The sequence below is a fragment of the Tachysurus fulvidraco genome, chromosome 6, assembly GCF_022655615.1.
Source record: "Tachysurus fulvidraco isolate hzauxx_2018 chromosome 6, HZAU_PFXX_2.0, whole genome shotgun sequence".
Taxonomy (NCBI): domain Eukaryota; kingdom Metazoa; phylum Chordata; class Actinopteri; order Siluriformes; family Bagridae; genus Tachysurus; species Tachysurus fulvidraco.
In genome coordinates, this window is record NC_062523.1 from 18,895,392 (window position 1) to 18,919,513 (window position 24,122).

The 24,122-nt window shown below is 36.3% G+C and overlaps 2 protein-coding genes across 25 annotated transcripts in view; both read right to left on the minus strand.

Annotated features, from left to right (window-relative positions):
• Nucleotides 1–903: 903 nt before the first annotated feature.
• tfcp2l1 (transcription factor CP2-like 1) lies at nt 904–8,335 on the minus strand. The gene is made up of 15 exons (XM_027164115.2): nt 8,150–8,335; nt 6,340–6,488; nt 5,598–5,671; nt 4,970–5,075; nt 4,259–4,365; nt 4,001–4,153; nt 3,721–3,831; nt 3,261–3,355; nt 2,929–2,989; nt 2,716–2,809; nt 2,532–2,622; nt 2,366–2,448; nt 2,109–2,251; nt 1,772–1,823; nt 904–1,557 (listed from the first exon to the last, which is right to left on the minus strand). The coding sequence occupies exons 1-15, from the start codon at nt 8,182–8,184 to the stop codon at nt 1,511–1,513; spliced, it is 1,401 nt and encodes a 466-aa protein (XP_027019916.1). The 5' UTR covers nt 8,185–8,335; the 3' UTR covers nt 904–1,510.
• A 632-nt stretch (nt 8,336–8,967) lies between these two features.
• The window catches only part of clasp1a (cytoplasmic linker associated protein 1a), a 48,787-nt gene continuing 33,632 nt past the window's right edge, over nt 8,968–24,122 (minus strand). For 7 of the 24 annotated variants that reach the window (XM_027164292.2, XM_047814668.1, XM_027164294.2 and 4 more), the window contains 20 exons: nt 22,914–22,976; nt 22,018–22,121; nt 21,744–21,767; nt 20,530–20,774; nt 20,259–20,322; nt 20,045–20,047; nt 19,748–19,911; nt 19,559–19,637; nt 19,325–19,468; nt 17,916–18,011; nt 17,234–17,380; nt 16,897–17,003; nt 15,410–15,557; nt 15,063–15,303; nt 14,323–14,379; nt 13,642–13,814; nt 13,286–13,414; nt 12,631–12,837; nt 11,555–11,671; nt 8,968–11,287 (listed from right to left, as the gene is read on the minus strand). In XM_027164292.2, coding sequence (XP_027020093.1) covers nt 11,201–11,287; nt 11,555–11,671; nt 12,631–12,837; nt 13,286–13,414; nt 13,642–13,814; nt 14,323–14,379; nt 15,063–15,303; nt 15,410–15,557; nt 16,897–17,003; nt 17,234–17,380; nt 17,916–18,011; nt 19,325–19,468; nt 19,559–19,637; nt 19,748–19,911; nt 20,045–20,047; nt 20,259–20,322; nt 20,530–20,774; nt 21,744–21,767; nt 22,018–22,121; nt 22,914–22,976 — 2,399 coding nt within the window. In that variant the 3' untranslated portion in view covers nt 8,968–11,200. Of the gene's footprint in view, nt 11,288–11,554; nt 11,672–12,630; nt 12,838–13,186; nt 13,415–13,641; nt 13,815–14,322; nt 14,380–15,062; nt 15,304–15,409; nt 15,558–16,078; nt 16,257–16,896; nt 17,004–17,233; nt 17,381–17,915; nt 18,012–19,324; nt 19,469–19,558; nt 19,638–19,747; nt 19,912–20,044; nt 20,048–20,258; nt 20,323–20,529; nt 20,775–21,743; nt 21,768–22,017; nt 22,122–22,913; nt 22,977–24,122 lie in introns of those variants that run through there. The other 17 variants (XM_047814675.1, XM_047814673.1, XM_047814671.1 and 14 more) reach the window with 11 other exon arrangements.

Genomic DNA, 24,122 nt, shown 5'->3' on the forward strand with positions numbered 1-24,122 from the left:
ACTGATACATTAACTTGACTGCTGAGATGGAATATATATGGACTTACATAGGGTGATTACATCTTAATACAGCACAGGAAAATACATTTCCATGTAACATGGCATAGTCCTCTGGATTCAGGGATTCCACAAGCCAGCATGCAAACCCAGCTTCTAAACATGGATAGCAAATATATAAATGAGTGATACTGGCACATTTATTCATAATTGTTTTGCTTTGTTTTGCAAAAAAAACCCCAAAAAAACACCTTACTTGTATTGTCTTTGTAGCAGATCATTAGCAGTCAGTTTTCTTCATGTGATATCTATGTGCTTGATAATGAGGACAAGATGGACTATACAGTGTCATAATGTGAATGTGAATTCAAATTAAGGCAGTCATTAGATTTGATTGGTATAGCTATTATTACTCACTCACTCACTCACTCATTTTCTACCGCTTTATCCGAACTACCTCGGGTCACGGGGAGCCTGTGCCTATCTCAGGCGTCATCGGGCATCAAGGCAGGATACACCCTGGATGGAGTGCCAACCCATCGCAGGGCACACTAGCTATTATTATTATAATAATAATAATAATAATAATAATAATAATAATAATAATAATAATAATAATAATAATAATAATAATAATAACAATAATTATTGTTATTATTATTATTATTATTATTATTATTATTATTATTATTATTATTATTATTATTATTATTATTATATAGGACATTACGTATAATTTCTAGTCCAAAAATACAGAGCAAAGTATTTTATTGTAAAATCAACAAAGTTGCAGGTTGAACATAGTAAACCACAAGATCATAAGACATGGTGTTAACATGTAAGATACAATATGAAATAAACCTTTGAACAGTAACAACTGCTTTTTATAAATAAATGTACTAACAATCTTTAAAACATAATTTTATCAAAACATACACACACGTATATAGTGTTAATTTGATTAGATTCGATTAGATTAGATTTAATTAGAATGCATTATTTTATTTACCAATAATTGCAAACAGTAATAACTACATTAAATTAAATGAGATACAGAGTTGTTTGTCTTCACAGGCCACAATACCAATTGAAACACAGTGGAATGGAAAAAATGTAATAGAGAGGGGGTAAAAACACAAACAAAATAAAAGGTAAAAATTAGTAGTATGTGAGTATTAGCAGTATTACACAGATTAGTTCAAAATTGTTATATAATAAAGACTTTTTCACTGATCATTCCTAGCAAAACAACTAAATGTATTATAACATTACAAGTTACAGAAATAGAAAAGAGTGAACTTAGGCTTAATTTCTGAGGGTTACAATTCATATAATATTTTTAAGAATCTGTTTCAGAATTGCTTTTTGTTCCTTTGTTTCATAATGAATAATTATATGTAAAATATATGTCTTGATATCTACATTAGGTACAATATACATTTTTTAACATCTGAACTATTCTATAAAATAAAAATAAAAAAAACAAAAATGAAACTGTAGCTGTGATCTTGGGTCACTTCAGGACAACATGATACCTCTCATTACTTCCATCTATCACCACTGGGGAACAGGTACAGTCATCATTAGATACCAGAAATCAGTAAATATCACTTCTATCAATTTCTAAACAATTCTATTTTTTATGTTAATTACAATAGCTACATATAACTGTATTTCTATATTCTGGTATTGTACATGAATCTCTAACTTCACTTGTATGTGTGATGATTTATACCATAAAAAGGCTGACATAAGGATCAGGGATGTGAATTACCTTTTAAAGCACTTATTATGAATCTTGTTTCCTCTGTGAAATTCTGCACCATCTGAAAAAGATAATTAAGATTACATATTATTATGGGATAAGAACAAAATCTAATACATGTTGGAGGTCCATTTCAACTAGTGTTTGCTAAATAGTGAACCTACAGTAAGCTGGTGTGAAACATGCATGTCTGCATGTCAGTCAAATAGTCAGTAATAGTGCAGTCAAATAGTGCTGATAAAAAAGTTTGTTTTTTGTTTTGTTTTGTTTTTCAAAAAAAGTTTTTTTGTTGTTGTTGTTTGTTTGTTTGTTTGTTTTTTATGGGATATGAACTTTGCCATCTCACCTCATCTGAAACCAGGATGTATATACCCATTGGCCCTTGTCTGTACACATGGCAGATTTGCTGTGCCGGAACACTGTATAGACTTGCTATCTTCTCTGTGAGCTCAAAAAGTGTCAAGTGCTCCAATGACAAAGCATGGTACACTTTGGAAAAATAAGAACAGTACAGAAAACATCAATGATCAAAATAAAATTATAATCATCTGGTAGCTAATCCGGTCCATTTTTCAAACTTATATTCCATGATTTTATTTTTACCCTCATCACTGTTTGGCTTGCTGTTTGGCTGATTTTTGTTTCTCTGCAGGGAAACATACACTGTGAGGCGTGGTTGAATACACCTGTCAGACCAAGCAGCATATTAAACAACTGCTCTAATACATGTCTGTATAACTTATTATTTCTTACTCTTTAGAAGACTCACCTCCCTTTGATGGCGTTAAACAGGCGGATCCCATCAGCAGGACCACAGATCTGAACAAAGTCATTTTTGCTCATCTTAACCAAATCTGCACCTACGATAGGCATCCAGAATGACAATATAGTCTCAGTAGGGGTCTTTAAAACTTAAAGGACACACAAAATTGAGAAAGACAACCGAATCCTACCTGAGAAGTTTGAGAAAAGCCTACAGAAAGATGAGAACCTGTTCTGGTGAAGCCACTCCTGTGCTTCTTGAGAGGAGAGTGATGGCACAAGCTGCTACATTGCAAAAAGAAGAAGAGTCCCTGTAATTAGGGTAGCACCCACTGCCTCCAAACACATGCCTAAAAAGATAAAACAGCAATGTATTAACATTATGACCAGTTTGTCATACTTACAGCAGAGCAGCTGGGTAGGAGTAGCTCCCTCTGCTGGTTTGGAAAGCAGTCTCTATCGTCTCTATAATTGTGAAAACAATAGCTTAGTTTTTTTTTAAATCAGAATCCAGTTGAAGGTTTCAATACAGAGTATATGAACAGATTTTCAGTCACAAAGCCTAACTTGTGCATTGTCAATGCAGTTCAAAATCTCAGCTCTTGTGTTTCTTTAATTTCCACATAACATACAGATGCAAACTAACAGAAACATATTTTAAAGCACATAAATTTTGTGATGCTTTATTTCATTTTCCAAAGGACGGCAACATTGGCTAATAGTAAACAAGACTTACCCTTCTGTAAAGACATGAGACGTTGAGATGTGGCACATGGGAGATAGACTGCTGCTTACACTGTTGATGTATGGTCCATCAGGCCAGGGAGAACACTATAAAAGCAGAATAGATAGAAATGTGTGCTTCATTCAGTGCTGTGTTGCAACCTGTGCACAATTTCTATCCGTTGTATACATATTACATATCAATGACTACAGATGTGACTAATAACAGATAAGGATACTCTTTCAGTAACTCTAGTCTAGACAGAGAGAGTGACTAAGTAAACAAAACTACAGACGATTCAACTTCCATGGCATTACACTGATTAACATAATACCTTATTATTAGTCTCAAGCATAGTGCAATGTTGTTACAATGGTTATGATGCTAGGCATGTTGCTGATGACCATATTTTTATTGTAATTTGTGAAACTTTTCTTCAGGTAACAAGTCAAAAGCCTGTTATATGTCTTACCTCAGTAAGTATAGTAGTTTCAAATGATGGTTGATATTTTTCTCTGTCTTGAAGACTCTTTTTCTCAATTTTCTCTCTGTCTGTCCTTAGCCTACGATTTGCCCCTTTTGGCTGGATGACAGTGAAGATTAGAGATTAGATTAGAAGAGTTAATAAGATTAGAAATCGAAGCAATCCCCCATTCTTTGCTAAGGCATTTGATCAAACCTAGTACATTTGGTAATGAGTATGATGTAACTTAACATAAGCAGCTTCTCTTTAGGAATATTTTTTTGTTTACCTTGAAGACTTTGATTTGGCAGCTGGAAGAGTGCACATGCTCCATGTATTCTCCATGCTCATTCTGTGTAAACGTATCTACCTGAATCCGGAAGGGAACTCCCTTCTCTCCGCCGTGTTTCCTGGGTGTAAACTCGGTGCTAATACAGTTTACCTAAAATCAAAATGTGAAACATAATAATGAATCTAGCCTTAAATACAATGGTATAAATATTTGTGGAATACAAGTTATATTTAATTCTTTATTAAATAAACTTACTTGAATAAATACAGAGGCATTTTTGACAGGATCCCAGAAGAACTCAATAGTGTTGAGCTCCAGTGGATTAGCTTGAGGCTCTATTATCCCCATAGAGAGGGTAGTATCTGAATAAAAGCAACACACTAGGTTTCACATGAGTATTTTTTTATACTTGAGTACAAGTCTTAAAATTAACACCCTCCAGGTAAAAAATCAGTTGTGTTCAAATCACTAGCCAATTTGGTGGCTTACTTTTCAAAAATTAAATTCACTCATTACTTTCTTGGGAAAGTTCAAGTACTTGAATCAATCAAATACAAATCTGTTCAGACAGCAAAAATTCTGAATTTGTGAGTCATCATTGTATATTAAATATAGCCTAATTGTGCAGCATCTCCAGTCCACCATTCCCGTCGCTAAGCATGTTATGGATGGCCAGTAACTTAAATCTTTAGTAGCCAAACTGGCTGGTGAGTGAAAAAGTTCATTTCAAACCCTGCTTGAGTAAATGTGTATTAGATTTTGATATCATATTTTTCTTGTCCTTTTTTACAGCCCTATTGAGTTCTTGTGTCAGAGATGTTAATTAATCATTCAATATTGTACTATTCAGTGAAAAGATTCCCACATCTACTAACATACTTTCAGGATGTTTTAATCAGTAGTTCAGAGTAAGAAGACATTGATTCTGAAGAAGCAGATGCCTACAGGAGACTGACAGAGACCCACCAAGATCCAGAATTCTGTCTCCTGGCCTGTTCCAGCGCCATCCCTCCAGCTGCTTGTACTCACTGTATTGCAGACGTCGATCATGAAACAACACACGGACAGTGCTCTGGAACGTGACAAAGCCAGCTTTTATTTAGGGTATGCCTTGTAGGAATTTCTCCAAATACATCACTGATGAAAATCTTTGTGATTTAAGCTGCAGAAGATAAAACATTATTGTCTAGATAAAAACACTAATCATAAAATGAAAAACTCATAAAAGTAAATATTTACATTTGAACGAATACTCAATTTGTTTAAAGCTTAAACAAAGCAAATAACTATACACTGTAGAGTTAGTGACACCTCTTGAGTTCCTGTGTTGGTAGACTCACAAACTAAACATAAATAAAAAGATAGGCCTATATATTAATTGTCACTGGAGCTCATTATATTATATTTATGGGCAGTGATTAATTAATTCTAAGACTTTTTTAGTTCCCAAAGCATATCAAATTGCTTATCCAGTACGACAAATACAAATTTTGCACAATATGAAACTATATGCAATGATATATAGGGTGGAATTATCAGCTGCATATTTCTGTTCAGAAATGCTAAATATCTAGAAAAATTGGTTTTAACTTACCTTTACCCACTTGCTGTTTATATGCGTACAGTCCAACACTTTTGGGTTAAGCATTCGGATTTCGTAGGACTGACCTACATTAAAATAAAGAATCAGTTTCACCATTAGACCCTAAACCTGAACATTTTTCATAATATAGGTCAAGATCATCTGAACACTGTATACCCCACTCCTATTTTAACTCATACTGAGTAACTAAATTATCTTTTTTGATTACGTCAAACATTATTAAATAGCAGTTGCATGTAAAATAGTATGCATAAAAGATAATCTATGAACTGCCCTATATATACAACTATGATCCTACCAGTTATTCACATGACCCTATTAACATTCTTAAGAACTCTAGTACATATTCTTTCTGTGGGACAGAATCCCCTAAAGACACTCCTCCAAAACAGCACACGCCAAATGTTTTATTCCCCTTATACCACAGCAAGTGTCCAATTATTACAGATTTTATTCATTTAAAAAAATACATAATGAATACCCCTTTGTTATCAATATTATTATCAGTATTTTTTATTCTGTGACTCTGCAATGTAGCTGGAACGACTTTATATAAAATTCATCTTCTTAATATTTAAGAGTGATGTAGTCTAAAAGATAAACCTTCCAGCTACATAATCTAAACATGTTGAATTTATTCAAGTGCAGCCTCGGTGTAAGGTATGCACATGCAATTAATACTATAACTAATACTATAGTAATATTAGAACTATGACTGAGGTAAAGCGCCTACCCTGGTTGAGGTAGGTGAGAGATTCCTCATGCATTTTGACAGATGGAGAAGTGGCAGCACACAATATATATTGAAAAAAAGGCAGTTTGGCCTCAGATGCAGTTGTCTGTTGCTCCGGTTTGGCCTTCAGCAGTGTAGCTACTGTTTCTCTAGGAAATATTGCTTAATATATATTTATTAATTTCAGTACAGAGTACATTTCTTAAACATTAGTTGAAGGTTTTGAGGAAATCAGCAGAGCTGAATCAAGATGATTAAAAAAGACTCAGGGCTGTATCACTACATGCCATTCACTCATGCAGGACTGACTATAGAGACATTAAATACTAAAGCATAATATACAATATTATGACACTTGACATGTATGAAATCTGCTGTGCCACATTCACACCAGCTTTATAAGGAGCAACGTTAAATGTGGACATCTGGACAATTATGTCCATTATATTCTGGAACATGAATCTAGGAATTTCTCATTCAGCCACAAGAGCATTTGTGATGTCAGGCAGCTGATGTTAACAGAAAAGATCTGGAGTGTAGTTGGCATTAAGAGAAATATATATACAGCAAGCTGTGATGTGTTTTCTGACAACTTTCTGTCATGTCCTGAATTTACTTTTTTAATAATTTCTGCAACAGTAGATTGACTGTGGGAACAGACAAGATAGGTTAGCTTTTGCTTGCAAAGGCATCAATGAGCCTTGGGTTTCCACATGACCCTGTCTCAGTTCACCACTTGTCCTTCCTTGGACCATTTCTGGTAGGTACTAATAACCATATACACTCAGATCCTTACACTTGCCTACTTTTTCCCCACCTCATAACAGATGCTATTGTAACAAGATAATGTTACTGACTTCAAAAGTCTACATACACAGAGGAAATAAGATTTTTTTTCTAAATGTCTTCCAAAATCTTTTAATTTTATGATATTTAATATTTTCATTCTTATAGCCTTTGAGAATGTCTTTGAAAAAGAAGAACATCAGTCTCACTGCTGGATTGGGAGAGATGACTGCGTGTGTGTTTACAAAGAAATTTATCATAAAGAAGATGATTTGTAAATGAAGTTACTTTTTGTTAGTGTTAAATTTTCCTCTGTACTGTATGGAGACTTTTTTACATCGTGTTTAATAAAAAAATTTATCTTAATAATTTACAAATTTTATCAACTTTTATCAGAGATTAAAGAAAAGTTTTAAAGATTTTAATATTCAGTACATTCAATCAGGCATTATAATTTAATATTATACAAACAGGCCATCTAATATATTATATTATATAAGTTTTATACATACCTACATAATAAGCTTCAGTCACATTAGTTTTAAAAAATGGGAGAAATATTCTGAGAATGCGTCTTTTTTTTTTTTTTTTTTTGTTATTATTCCTGTTTGGTTTACCAGGGACGTTTGCTTTATAGAAATATGAGAAGTTCAGAGAAATTTTAAATAACACTTTCTTTTCAGAGTTTTTCACTAATCCATAATGAGTTAAACTGTGCCCTCAATAACTATTATAATAAAAACTCACATGCTATACGTTTTTATTAATAACTCTTTATAATAATAATAATAATAAATAAGTCAGTTATCTGAACATAATTGTGCTTTCACCTTTTATATTCTACCTGTATTTATTCATCACTGACAGAATATACATTTAGATGACAAATTCTTCTTAAACATATTAACCGATATATTGTGCTTAATTCAGAGTTTTCAAAATGTTCAGCAGGAAATTTGAGAAACCTTTAAACTCGTCTGAAGAGACTCCAAATTAAAAGGGTCAAACACTGAGCCACACTTACCTTACACAACCAGACTGCACTTTTTGCTGGAACATTTCAGGCTGAATGAGCTATGAGATTTAATCCACAAAAGAAGAAGGAAATAACTTAATAAAGCCAGTCTACCGTTGTGTATTTAACAGAAGGTGCTCGACTGCTTTTATGCTCGTGACGTCCATCTCATCAGCAGTCAGGCGACCTTTGAAAGGGGCTCAGAGTCACAGAAAGCACAGCACTGATAGGCGTACTGCCCTACTGATCAGTAGGTATGTGCACAAAGCTTGTGTATTATTGTTAGCACTCGTGTTTATTCCAATTTTCCATTTTTTAATAAGATAAATTCATAGACTTTATAACAGGCTTCAAATACAAACAAATGATGTGTTTTAGATTATTTTCTGTTACAAGGTGCATATCTGGTGGTGGTCACTATTTAAATACAAATGTAAATAAATCTATGCACAGTGATACAATTTTCATTGTCATTTTAGTTTAACATGACTCCTAATCTTTTATGTAAGAGAAATAAAAGATTGGAAAGCTGCAGCACTAGTCAGAATTCACCACACACACACACACACACACACACACACACACACACACACACACACACACACACACACACACACACACACACACACACACACAAGACCTTTATTATTAATTTATGATATTATGCAGCTAGCTAATGTTATGCTGCAGCTAACCCAAAAAGTATGAAACTTTGTGTTAAAAGCAGTTTTACTTATTAGGATCAGCCAAAATGGTCAAATACTACAATCTTCATATTTAGTCACTCATTAAATTTGCTTTGGTTACTCATTAAAACACACGATTACTTTGTTTTTCAGGTTTATTTTTGGGCAAACATGTTCAGGTTGCAAATCTATCACACAGGGCCCTTAGAAAAGAAAACAAACTGTACAGTCATCATGATAAAAGAAATCTAAATGTATAAATATGAATATGAGGGTTACACAACAAAAAACAAAGTTAAAATGTGAAGAAAATATGCTGATAAACCTTTTGCGCCCCTACATTTGCACAGATTATTGAGATCCACTCATTAACTAATATTTGCATTTTCCCCTCAAAGTTGGCTCGGTTTTAAATTGGACCGAATTCAAATATGAAAAAGTCTTCCATTGTCAGGCCATCATAAGCTTGTGGCTGCCTGCCAATAAAAGCTGTATATTACTAAGGCAGACACACACAGTGTGCCTTCATGAAAGCCACAAGTCCCAATAGATAGAATGATATGAAAAGTAAGACGTTTTCACCCAAAGTTTACAATGAACTTGTTTAGAAACAGACACATGATATTTTGGTCACCTCATTAAGCCTTGTTTAAGTTTTATACTTGGATGCCTCTTTGCTTGGGGAAAGCATTAATACTGTATTTACAGACTGACCACAGGACTGAAGAGGCAAGGGCTCAAAAACTGTAACAAGGCCAATTACTGAAGTGCAAGATGGGTGTTCCAAAACATGCAGTTGCTAACGTGCAAAAGAGTGCAAACCCCCATTGTTTTACTTCTTTTTTTTTTTTTTTAAATACAACAATGTATGTACAAAAAGCATCTGATAGCAAAAGCTGCAGAAGAAATTGGCAAAATGTTGAGCCGTTAGAGAACGTATCTAGAATTAATTTGTGAGGGATTTTACACAGCACTTTTCACATTTAAAACCGTGTGCACACTTAAAACCAACAGTCTGAGTGGCCAAAACATAATATAAGAAAACTAAACAATAAGTATGGTAGTGTTTGAGGTTTCTGCCATCATTTAGCTGTCCTTCAAAGCAGAAGTCACTGCCATTTAGCATCTACGTATTTGAGCAAAGTCTTCATTAAGCAGCAGGATCACTAGAAACTTGGGTCTGGGTGGGATTGTTCTTCAGGAGTCTTTAACCATTTAATTCAATGTTTTTGACACAAGATGCTCCAGATATATACACACTTGTTTCAATGCAATAAAGTAAAGCACTTGTTGACGTTCATTAATGACAACAAATAATTATTTTAAGCACTTCCAAATGATTCACTGTTTACATTTTTTACTTTCATTTAGATTGTCATTTTCTTGAAAGCTGGGCTTCATCTTGAATGTTCATGTAGTAATCCATCTAGAATTTTACAATCATCTTTACAAATGCTGCAAAGAGAACTGCGGTCCGTGCAGGTTACTGACTTTGACACTGGATAGACTTTCCGTTTTATGTCATTTTCAATGCAAGAAAATAATTTAGCATCTTAACTGAAAAGAAAAAAAAATTGGTACAGATTTCACAAATATTGATGGAATATACACTCAGTAGTTTGTCCTTGTCCAGGTTGATTTGTGCCATTGTGCCATGGCAGGGCAAAACATACTGTTTATGATATTTATATTAAAAAAAAAAAAAAAAAAAATTGTATAAAGTAAAGCAACTCATAATACAAATCCTTAGAGTTTAAAATAGCCTTCAATTACAACCATAAAGGACACATTTTAGATTGTTTTCTCTGTTACAGGGTGTGCAGATCTGGTGGCTGGTAACTATTTAAATACAAATTAAAATCAATTTATACACTTAGTCCTACATTTTTGGTGGTCATTTTTGTCTACAAACGACACTTGTTATTTTTTCTACAAATGATCTTTTCTTATCATCACATTTAAAATCACTCGGCCAGCCAAATGATCCTCTGCCACTTACTCAGATTCAAGTGACATATTTAACCTACACAACTGTTCCCCGTTTAAAACAAATGTCAAAATCTCAAACACTATAGATTTGAAAAATTATTTGAACCACATTATTACATTATTAATGTTAAATATCAAGTCGTTTCTTTAAACAAATGTAACTGGAGCCAGTCAAAACAGAAATATGAAAATGTGATCCCTAAAGAAACTTTCTAACTATTTTTACATTCAGGAAATGAATCAGGAAACAGGAAATTAAAAGGAATACTGATGGAAATGTGTTTGAAATACTGAATAAAAACAATAAAGAAAAAGCAAAAGGTCTGATGGAGGCACAGCTAAGATCCCACTTGAGTACAGGGCACTGATGAGCACGCCTTCTGCATTAGCTGTGAGAGGACACATCAGACGAACTGCTGCTGTTACTGTTGGTTGTTTGAGCTCTCTTGATATAAAGGTTTAGCAACTTCATCTGTGGGGAGAGAAAAATGTTTAGCACTACTTTGAAACTGGCAAGTTTACATCATGGTTGTTATATTGTTCTGCTCCCAATACTTGCACTTACAGTAAATGGAAAGAATTTGGTTGTTTGTCGTTTACTGAAAACAATTACTGCGGTATCACATAATAAGTCAAACAATCTTTGATGGAATGGAACTAGGGCAAATATGAACATATAGCAACAGAAGTGGAAGCAGAAAGAGATAAGTGAGAAGAGCGGCAGATAATGTGATTGTACCTTACTGCCCGTGAGTTGCGCCAGATGGGGCTTGAGCTCCTCCCCGATGACAGAGTAGATGGCCACCAGGCAAAAGACACTGGCCTTGCGAACGCTGCTTTCTGTGTTGTCATAGCCCTGCAGATAGACAGAGACGTAGATGTTATTACTGTCTGACAGATAGTTAGAAGAGCCATGTTACAGTATTGAGGAAGTAAAGTCACAAAACATTTAGAAAATGATCCAGTTTCACACTGTTATTGCAGCATGTTGACCTAATTTTCTCTGCTTTACCAATGAGCTTTCAACAGCAGACAAGATAGGTGCCATTAATGAATTTTCCCCCTTTGTAATTATGCCGATTAATGAATATTAACTAGTGATCATCTTATGCACCACTTCGACATAACCTAATTTAAATGGCCTCGGCACATTCAGTTGGACCTTTTTCGTGTTGGAAAAATGAGTAATGTTTTCGCATAGCACTCTTAACAGGATTTTAATAATCTTATATAATGTCTACATGCTTAAAATCTGTACATCAACAACCCAGGACAGACTCGGGCCCAAAAAGTCAACTCTCAGACCCAAAAAGTATTTTGGACAAATTAACAATTATAAATATAAGGACCGTTTTTACTTGGATGCAAATACTTTGAATTTAATGACAACCTGCAGTCTGGACCCCATGGAAATCACCAGTTTTCCCCCTTGAGATGCTTTGCCTGGTCTTTAGTGCAGCTACCTCCGATTGTTGCACGTTTGGGGTCTTTGTGCTTGTAGTTTTGTCTTCACCACATGTTTTGTCTTCACCACATGAAAAGCATGCTCAACTGGGTTGAGGATAGGTGACTTTTTTTGGATGACTTTGCCTTACAAAGCTCAAACAAAATTGTTGACTTGCCCACTAAAGGTTGGATTTGATTTTTCTTCCCAGCCTAATGATGCCCTTTTCCCACTTATATCGACACCTCTTTGGATCACATATTGAGTTCCCACTTCGTTTAATCCCTTCTAACATGCACAATAATACACCAGTAAAAAAAATGTTTTATATGCAAATCCAAAGGATATCTAACAAAATCTAAGAAACCCACTTGTAAGAGGCCAGGAATAATGTCTGGAAGCAGCTGGTGAAGAGAATCCTTGGCAATGCGTTCAACAACTTTTGTCTGCATTTTAATAGCTGCCAGATTGATGGGGTAGTCTGCAGTCTGCACAATGGGACACAGCACCTTGATGCACTGCTCAGGGTGGATGGAGCCAGCCAGTGTGGATGCAGACTCTTCAGCAGCTCTTACCACCTGGACATGCAGGAGAAAGAAGGGTATATAAGCTTCTGGTTAAACCTTATTTCACTCAATTAATCCTCTTATATAAAATTAGACTAGCTTTGTATTTAAGCTAAAAACATTAGTATACACAAACTAAACTTCTTAGGAATATATCAATTTTCAACAAATGATGACTCGGTTGAGTAAACACAATGATAATGCTAGATAAACTGCCATGGTGTATATTTAAGAGGCACAGGTGTTCCTCATGGTGCCATTCATTTATGCATCTGTTTTAGGTGCTGGTTTTCTGAATCTCATTGATAAGCAGTAACCTAAGAGCTCGGTCAAAAAAACAGGTGCAGGTGTTGAATTTTACCTGGGATTAGAGACCCTGTTGGTTAATTGCTTTTACAATGGAGAGTGACGTGAGAAAAGCCTTGTTTGATTTCTCAAAGAAAATAAAAGTGTTTGTAACCTCCTTGTGAGAATCCTTATGAGCCTCTAATGTTTTCATGATGGTGAGTTCGGCATAGTTCTTGAAGCGGGCCGGCTGAATCCTTAGGATTTCTTTTAGAACACGGAGAGCCATAGCTCGAATAGTGTGCTACAAGAGAGAGCAGAATGTAAATAACCTGTATATAAGTCGGTCAGAGAGAGTAATTAGACAGACAGATAGATGGCATACATTTCTTACATAGGAGTCGAGCACTCTAATGTATTTATGTACAACAAAATGAAATAGTTAGCATTTTCCCCATTATAACTTTTTAATGATCCAACATTTTCACATCACTGAACAAAGTTTAAATGTTTGTTTATGTAAAGTCTCACATCTTTGTCTCCAAGTGTCTCCAAGAGCAGCAGCAGGATGGTTTTGAAATGCTCGTCCCACACAGCTAGACTGTCTTCTCGGGTGATCTTTAGCAGTTCCACCAGTGCCCCTTTTCTCTCTTCTACTCGCTCATTGTGATTGGACAGCTCTTTTAGCAGGTCTGCCACCAGGTCTAAGTAATCGAAAACAAATACAGTCAAAAGAAGAGGACAAAACAAGCAAGGAACCTGATTTTTCCTTCATTTGGCTACTGGGTCCGTTTGTAGAAGGCACCATTTAGTAGACATTAGCAGACAAAATACTAGATGTTAATTTGCTTTGGATTAGTATGTCCTTGGATTTTGATATCCATGTTTGTGCTTCTAGATATTACTTGAATTATATTACAGATATAAAGCCAAGTTCAAGCTCTGTTAGTTTTTGCCTACAGCAAAAAAGCAATGTAATAATGGCAGAAAGAAGTTAAGGCATTAATAAAGAGCCGCCACCGACAAATCTATGATATTAAGTCGCTGCATAATATTAGTGACTAAAGCACTGCTAGTACAAAAGCAGCCATGCCACCAAAGATGAGATGGGGTAAATGGAAAACAATGGAATAAAGCAGACTGACAAAAGCAGAAATGGCCAATTTGTTTGCATGTAGGATTTATCTGTTATTCTATTGAGTCGGCCTTTACCAGGAGCAAAGCCCTTGGAGAGCACCATCTTGTTCTCACTGCACTCCTGCCGACGGCCTGTAGAGAGGGAAGGAGAGATGGAGGGAGGACAGCAGGGATTTGATGACCAATATTTGGTGAAACCCAAAACATACCACCTTGATTCCCTTCTAATCATAGAGCGTTTATGAAGATTATAAATGAGAAGTAACAATATCCTGACTAAGAAAAGCAGAAGCATTTCAGCTCTCACACTATTCAAAAATTCCATATAGAGTTCCATATAACTGTCTTTCTGCGTTGTTCATGCTCATGCCTCCTTGTGTTTCATGGCAAGATCTGATGTAAAACAATTTTTTTATTCTGATGGCCAATTACAATTCTTCTGCATCTCTTTGTTTTCTTTATCTACTCTACTAACATAAAAATTCCCATATAGCAAGGTAGATATACAAGGGTCTGGACCTATGATTTGGTTTGTGGATAAATGGTTTGGACAGATGAGCACAGAAAAAAAACACCCCATGTGCAATGCATCACGTGTGTTAGTGCAAAACTAACCAGCTCCCCTTTTTCTGGCAAACAGATTTTGCATATTATGGTGAGCCATTTCACAGGCAAGATTTTTGCTTGCTTCACTATAAATTTTCACTTTGTTGATTTAAGACAGACAGCAATGACCATATGAGGTGGTATGGAACAGACAAGGTGAACACAGCAGAAATGAATTAAGTGCAACGGTACAGTAAGTGCAAACTTACAATCACGAAATTGCTCCACGTCATCGTCAAAGACAGCCTCTTTCAAAGCACTCTTATCATAACCACCAATGGTGTCCCCATATACATATGGTGCAAATTCTCGTGTCCTCGGCCCAGCAAAAGAGCGAGGAGAGGGGGTGTTGAGTAGAGATGTCTTGTTATCCAAAGCAGTACGTCCTCCCTCAACTATATCTAAACCTAACCGAGAATCTGACCCAGGTGATGCAGTCTCCTGGCCAACCTGGGAAAAATAATACAGAATGACTACAGATAATACTACAGAATTTGATCTATAGCAGAATTGTTGCACTAGACTAAAAAAGTTCCGTATATCGGACACACTATACCCCGTCATCCTTCTTGATTTCACGTCTGATTGGCTCGTTGAGGTCTTCCTCACTGCGATATCTAAAGCTCTGGATGGCCTCTGTAACGCCACGCAGTGAACTGTAGATTTCGTCAGAGTTCATATTCTCTGTGTCATATTCCAGCATACTATCCAAGAGAAAAAAGAGAAGAAATGGATGTCAGCTGTATAACAGTGTATATTATTTATACATATAATATGTAATAATGTGTGTGTGTACATACATACACACACGCACGCACACACACACACACACACACACACTCATCTGTATATTCAAAACATGAAGTCACTGTGAAGAGCGAGTATCATGGTTTTGCCAAACAGTGTTAAGCTATAAATACATGCAATAAGGTGAGGTAAAGAACAAGAATTATATTTGCCCTTGTTAAATACTGAACTTAATGAAATTCAGATTAAAAGCACATGCACTATTTTAAGGAAAACCCTTATATAGGAAATCTTAAGATTTCTCATCACAAATTAAACTGGGATCAATCAGTTAGTCATTCAAAATCCAATGCGTTGGATTATAGAGCCATTACATTAAAAATGTTTACAGACTGAAATCTTAAAATAAAATATAAAATAATAAAATTCTTAATCTTACAAGAAATTTTTCCAGAATTTTGTGATGGAGCTTGTCCTGATTGGGTGGGGTCTTAGCACCCATGCTGCCCCCCCTCACAATTATAGCCTAGTGACTGAGTTACCTGGGGGAGAAAGCGCAGCGGAGGGCCCTGAGGGAGGGGGCAGGGACTGGGGGCTGAGATGGAGGAGGTCCTGGGTGCTTTGAGAACCCATCGACACTCCAACCCCACAACCGACTGTGCCCACAGTTCAGCCAGAGAGAGTGTATATATGTGCGTGGTGGGGGGTGGGGGTGGGCGGGATAGGACATATAGAACAGACAGGACAAGAGAGAAGAGATAACAGGACAGGGAATGAAAAGGGACAAGAATAGAAAGAATAGAGTGGATATTAGAGAAGATGAGAGGAATAAAGTGGAGTATGGAAGGAAGAACAGGAAGAGAGAAATAAGGCTATATTTGGAAAGTTGTGGATTGTGCTATGTATAGGTTAAGGAGATTTAGAATGTATTATAAACCCAAAAAATTGTCAACAGGTATATCAGGAGAGCTTCAGTTAATGCTGACCAATCTCTGGGGAAAAAAATCCTTAAGAGCACAACTGCACTTGATTTTTAAATCACCAATAATTAACTTTTATAAACAAATACTGTAGCTTAACATAAAAAGGGCGAGTTTTATCATGCCAAGAATGCAGCTCTAGATTCCTGAAGTGTTTTAGAATTTTTTTAATTAAGTAAAGTTACTGTGAGAGAGGTTAAGGAAAAGAGAATGTGTGATCTGATGTTGTGTACAAAACCCACTACACTTCCAAGCCTAAAGTGCAATCATGCATTAGTGGGCTGGTGAATTGTGAATGAGGTAAAAGACTGGTTACCTTGGTGAAAGGCCTGTGTGAGAGGAGTTAGTGGGAGAGGTGAGGGGGCTCGTTCTGCTAGATGGATGTCTGGGTGGTGTACGGCCAATCGTGTTGCTGGGAGAACTCTGAAAGGACGACAAAGGAAAATAAAACAGTCAAGCTGCATTTAGTTACACAAGTGGATAAGCAAACATCTAGACTGTGTGAGACACACAAAAATAGGACACAAGATAGCAGAATGTAAAGTAACATGTAATAAAACTTTAGATGACCAGATGGTCAGTGACCACAACGAAGGAACTGTGTAATCTAATAAATGCACGGCTTTAGTAGTAGGGCAAAAAAGGACATTTACCACACCACTGGTGCTGGAGGAGTTTTTTAGGTGGGTATGGAGGAGCTTGGTGGCTCCATCCTGGAATGTTTTTGGTAGAGCACCAAGAAGCATCGTGAACTCGGGTGTGTTCAGCTCAAACAGAGAGATCAGTACGACCTGGGCAGCCTAGACAACACAATGCAGAGGCACAAACCAAACAGACTTTCAGAACTTTTACAAACATTTATTAACAATTTAGTTGAGTAAAAGTGTAAGTAATGCAGAGAAGGAAATCATCATAGAGGCAATTCACAAACTTCTCACAAACCGAGTGCAAGCTGATGAGTACATTGTGCAAGCCTCAACGTTCTCGAATTCTGTTGTAAAGTGCATATCACAGCTTATTAGATACTATAAGCAGACATGCATATAGTTTATATAGTGTTAATTTGTCAGAAAATACAACACGTTAGAAAGGAAATTTGATTCGTTTTACAGCGATCAATATGTGAAAACACTGTCAGTCTGACCCCTCCCTGCCCTTTATCAAAAGTATATAAGGAAAAGCTGCTGAAAGGATGCAAGATGTGCTGAAGGGTAAAATTTTGTGAAGCTGTGTAATGCGGGTTAGAGACAGAAAGGTCACGCTCATCACGCTCGTTTGAAGGTTAGATGCTGTGGGGCGTGCTAGTTGCCAGTTGGGCTGGCAGGAGGGCACTACCTGCTTACACCTTTCCTCCAGATTACCCTCTCCGGACAGCATGGATGTAGTGTTTGGCCTGCCTGAAAACTCCTCACTCGCCCAGTTATGAAGAGTCTAATCCACAATGTAAGTGTAAGATAATAAAGTCTGATTTCCAAATTGAACCCTGTAGTCCCAGTAGCCTTAGGGACAAATGTGGAAATCTTGCACACACATACATTTATATACACGTGCTGGATAACATGGTAAAGAAAGTGGCATTTGGTTCCATGTTATTTCATTTACAGGTGAGCAAGTGTGTTGTGACACAGTTATTGTTGCACAGTTATTGTCTTCTTTTGTGATGATTTTCCAAGCTTGTACTGCAGCTTCTTTCAGTTGGTTATTTCTGCAGTCTCGCCTTTCGGTCGCCTCTTTAAGCTCAATTTGGTTAAGGTCTACTGATTGATTTGGCCGGTCTAACATTCCACATTTCCCCCCCAGATGTTCGGTGTTGTGTTGGCAGTGTGTTTTGGGTAATTGTCTTTCTGCATGATGGAACTTCCCCCAATTAGATTGTACGAATTTCTCGGTAAATTTCCAGACAGAAAGCTTCTGTAGACTTCGGAATTTGTTCTGCTGTTACCACCAAGAGTTACATCATCACTAAAGATAAGCGAGTCTGTTTCAGAAGTATGCATGCAATACCTACACACAGTGCTTGAGCAACAATGTTTGCAAGTTCTAGATCATGAGCAGCTCCTTCCTTTTCTCTACTTTGGCCTTCCATAACTTTGTTAGCGTTATATCTACCAATATACCTTCACAAATTCCAATCTGACCTTCGGATTCTTACTACTGATGAGTGGATAAGATCTCATGGTATGGTCTCTATGGTTCTGTTCTTGACTTGTTGAGCAGTGGATAGTCATACGTTCATCCCTGCACTGTGGACATTGCTGGTACTTTCTAGGGGGTGTATTCAGGTTCCCATACGATTTGTGTCTGCTGATGTTTCTTGGCCTGCCTGTTTGATGTCTACTTGTTGGTACACCAGTGGTTAATTCTTAATAACCAGTGGACATTGACCAATAGAGTCCCCCTTTTCTCAATTTCAACGGCTTGCGTTTCTACTCTGGTCTTCATGTTAATTTATCCATTTAAACAATAAATGCAGTCTCAGATTAAACACTGTTTAAAAGGTAAAAAGGTCTCTAAAAGGTCTGCTCTTCGTTTGAACCCAATAAATTTTAATTATTTTTGATTACTTGAAAAATGAGTAGATTAAAACAAAAGGTGCCAAATAAAAGCTTAAATTCTGATCTCATGACTTTTTTCATCTCAAACACAAATATTTTAGTGTATAGCAAAAAGAATACTTTATGAGGAGACTATATCAATCTTTATTTATTTGTTCAACAAATCTATTTATTTTCTTGGAAACATACCTTCCTGACATCAGAGCTTTTGGGCTCAGTGGTCCAGGTTATAATACGGGACACAGCTAATCTTGTTTCACTGGAATTCACAAAGTCTGCAGGGTCCATTTGCCTTGCCAGAGACTCAATGTACTTCAGGATGGCCACCTTAACCTGCAGTTGAAAAGAACAACATTCAGCATGCACAGCCTAAACATAAATAATTAAGACTAACTAAACATGATATCTGCTTAGAACATGTACCTTCAAGTTAGGGGTTTGTGTTTGATCAACAATAAACCTCATAAGGATGTTGAATTGTTGGTCGAACGGGAAAGATTCACTGCAGCAGAGTAATGAAACATCATAAAGTATATTAGTATATAAATGTGCATCAAACAAGCATTAAATAGAACAAACAAATAAATTGTCCGATTAAGAGATGCATCTAACCGAGTGACATCCAGAGCCTTTTGGACTTTGGCCTGAACTGAACCCAGGAGATCAGCTCCCATCTTCTTTAGCAGCTGAGTGAGCAGGACAAAAAGCCAATCCTGAAGGTCCTCTCTATGAACAGTTACGAAGTCTACCAGAGTCTCCAGGAACATGCTGAAAACCTGACACAAAATACACTAAGTAGGTCCTCTTACATCGACACTGTATAAACAAAGATTACAAAAGTACTAAAGATTGTTCATAATCAAAAAATTTTAACATTAGTCACTGTAAAACCAGACAAGCTTCACTTACTCTCTGTTATTAACATCCAGACCAAGGCAGAACATGCAAATGATAAAAACATGTTTAGTTAGTGGGCCTCAATCAATGTCCATAAATATTGTCTAGAAATGTGCTTTAACCATTCCTCCTTAGTGTTTATCCTAAGCAAGACACTTCACTGCAAATCTTTAAAACAAAGTTAGTACACAGTTAAAAGCCACATGCCATTGCTCCTGTAGATTACCTTGCTATGGGGATCTGCAAACATTCTTGTGAAGATCTCACATAATCTTTTCATCTCCACTCGGCTGTCCAACACACATGGAAGTGCATGAATCGTAACTAGTTCAACCGGTGTTGATCACCACAGATAATTAAATAATAATCAAAAGGACTGTAACATTCTTCATTGTAGAGTAAAAGGTATGCCAACTCTTATAAATGTTTTTAAAGCTATGCTACATGTATATAACATATATAATTGCTGTATAATACACTGACTAGTTTAGACATACCTAAGAACACGCTGACTCTTAAGTAAGTTTTGCAGGCCTATGAGTCCTTCCTTCCTCTCAGACCAGTTGGAGCTGGCACAGTGGTTAAGCACCTCAGCAACATCTTCTGTCTGTCGTAAAAAGTGTGGAATTCCTCCATTACGGGATCCGTACGAGCGCTCAGAGCATGCGCTTGATGCGTCGCTGTTAGCATCGTCATCCGAGTACATCCCTGGAGACTCGTACCGCCTTCTCATAGGTTTACACTGTGAAAAGACCACAAGGATATGGACAATGGAATAAAAAAAAATGCTATGATGATTTAGTCAGTCAGGTTATTTAAAAAAAAAAAAAAAAAAAAAGATCATGCACAAAATCTCTAATGCTGTCCAGGGGTTGGTATAGAAATGGTACCTCAGAGTAAAACCATTTAAATTAAAGCACTATATCAATGTGAAAATTCACAGTATGGTTATACAGAAACTGTTTCAGTGGTAATGTATGTATTCATAGAGACAAGAAAACGAATTAAGAATCAAAACAACTGAAACGTTTTCAGTAAATGAATGGATATGTACAGTCCCCTCCAAAAGTATTGGCACGGCAAGGCCAATTCTTTGTTTTTGCTGTATTATAAAGACAAATGTTGATTAATATTCATAAGTAAAAATGGGAAGGCTAGACAGGTAATCACAATGAAGTTCTGGAACAAAAATAAACCACAACCAAAGTGAAGGAAAGGCCAAAGTGTGTAGAGAAAGGATCTGCTAATCATTAAAACATACACACTGATCAAGTATTGTTCACTAATCTTTATTGAATCAAATATTAAGTGTTATGTACTGTAAGATTGTCTGTTACAATACATTTGAACACTTCACACAAAACTGGTAACAAACAAAAAACAGATCTAGATGTAGGTATCAGGGAATATAACCTAGAATTCTGATTACTGCTTTCAGCTTTTGATCTCACACCCAAATGTCTTAAGTGTACACACAAAAAAGAACTGGCCTTGCTGTCCCAATACTGTCAGAGGAGAAGTAATATTTAAAAAATGTATTTCAGTTCAGGATAATGATGAAAACTGAAAATAAGTTGCATGTTAGAATTAAAAAATACTTTTGGTGGATTTGAAGGCCTGTATATAATTTGACTTATAATGATGTAATGATGATGGATGACTGTTAGCTAGTGGATAGGATGGCAGTACAAAAGAGCAAATAAATAACTACCTTATTCCTGGAGTCTCCTAACAGCTGAAGGTAATACCAGACAAACAAGAAAGCAAGAGCAAAGAGACACGTATTTCAAAAAAACGGCACTGTTGAATGCAAAATAGACATTTTCGAAATTCCACCAGTGTTCTCAAAACCATGCAAGTGGAATGGGGATTTCTGTGGCACTGTATTTGAAGGACTATGCATGTATCTACTAAACCATTAAAATGCTTCTATAAACACTTAATATTAAAAAAAAAACAGTATAAAAACAGAATAAGTTTCTTACCAAAGCATCAGCCACAGCTGCCTCAACCTCTGTCCCGGTGTTCAGAACTCTCATGGCATTGACAGACGCAGAAATACGGGCTTGGTGGATTAAACCAAATCGATCTGAAAGTAGGCAGGAAACACCAGGAGAAAATGTTCATTATTGGGTAGGTCAAAATAAATAGATAAATAAATACTTACCAGACAATTGAATTAATTTGGTTATAAGGGAATCGATTGTATAAGCATTTAAGAAAGAGAAACTGAATTTGTATACAGGCAGCTATAACCCATATTAGACTATTGTACCGTGAGACGACGTGGAATCGGTCTCTTAATTAAAAGAACAAAACAAAACACAATCTAAATCAATTTAAATAATTTGACATCTTAAATGAAGCAGCACCCCAGTTCTTCATTAAAAAAAATTATAATAATTTGATGAGGTTCAACTAGAAATATATGAAACCACACAATCACAAATGACAGCGCAAGACATCGGGAACAAAAAAAAAAATCCATCTGCTTTACTAATAAAGATGGCCCAGAAAAGCATGATTTTCAGCATCACAGACACAAACACAACAATACAAACACAACACCTTAAAATAAACTGCATACATGGAGCAGAAAATAAATTTGCACTTTCAAACACCATTCTGGTACACACATACAGCAAGTACGCATTACGAGACACAAAAATAAATTAAAAACAAAACTGAACATACATGGCACAACGATGGGGTAAAACTTCACACCTCAATTGCTTTAAAGAACTTAAATGTGTATTGTTATATTCCACTGATAAAGTCTTACAAACACTAACACACAATGTGAAGTGTGAGTAGTTTCTCGAGTCGACAATGATAAGACATGCTGAATTAGAAGATAGGGAAAGGGGGGCATGCAGGTCACCTGACTGGGCCACGGACTCGGCCGTGGACAGCGCACTGGTGGAGCGAGAGTGGCGTCGGGAAGCTGCAGGGACAGGAAGAGGGGGTCACGCGCCACAGTGTGGTACTATACCAACACCCTGCATCCCAAATAGCAAACAAAACATTCTCCCCTCAAACCCAATAGCTATCCATCTAATGACCAAGCAGTATGACAGAAGTGACATGTCCATTTGTCACTGTCAGGAAAAAGGATGAGCAGCAGAAGCAGCAGATCGGCAAAGAACACATAATATAATGAGGTGTAAATTGCAGTACACTTGCTGCCTTTCACTATACAAGACTGCACAACCTCAGTACTTTTCCTTACCTATTAAGCAATCATATTGATTAAACATGTATACATTCATTGGGAGAATGAAAGTAAACACTTTACAAAAGACATAAGTTCCCTCTTATATTTTTCAGGGTCTAAATAAAACAGGTTTCGGCCTCAGAAGAAGACCTCAGATGATGACCAAAAACAAACAAATAAACACTACAGATTTTAATAAGTAGTCATTTTTCCTGAAACGTAAACCAACATTCATACAGCCTGAGGGGGGAAAAAAAGCACACCCATCCTATTTCCTCAATCGATTACAGTAATCGATTTTGGATGGCAGCCAGGTGTTCCTACTGAAATGAATGAGATTACTTATAATTCACTGTTTAAGATGGTGTACTCTTGAGCAAGGTCCTTCAACCACAAATGCTCAGGTGCACAAAATAAGATAAATGATAAATCACTATGGATAAGGGTGTCTGCTAAATGCCGTTACTGTAAATAGAACAAAAAAAAAAATCCAGATGTGTAGTGGGATCTTAAGAGAAATGTGCATGAACAACTACTGTACCTTCAACCGTGAATGATCTGCATGTACTGTTTTATTTATTTATATTCTATTTCTAAGGGGGATGTGCAAAGTAAGAATTTCACAGTTTCCCTGCGTGTATGACAATAAACCTCTTGAATCTTTAATTGAACTGAAACTATTTATTTATTTATTTATTTATTTATTGGGGGGGGGGGCACTTTCCACAAAATGACATGTTTACAGTATAGTCACATTATGGCTGTACGTGTTACTGCATTACAGGATGTGCTTATTTTGCCTACCTGGTTTCTAAATGTTGTGTTTATGTTCTGAAAGAATGACTACATGTTGAACTCTGTTATGCTTTTTTGATG

Excerpts from the sequence above, each read along its gene's own strand:
- tfcp2l1 (XM_027164115.2), bottom strand. The coding sequence starts at position 8,184 with ATGTTCCAGCAAAAAGTGCAGTCTGGTTGTGTAAG. Across the intron at positions 4,154-4,258 it reads ATGCCTCTGTATTTATTCAA|GTAAACTGTATTAGCACCGA; the intron begins GTAAGTTTATTT and ends TTTTGATTTTAG. Across the intron at positions 3,832-4,000 it reads GCCAAATCAAAGTCTTCAAG|CCAAAAGGGGCAAATCGTAG; the intron begins GTAAACAAAAAA and ends ACTGTCATCCAG.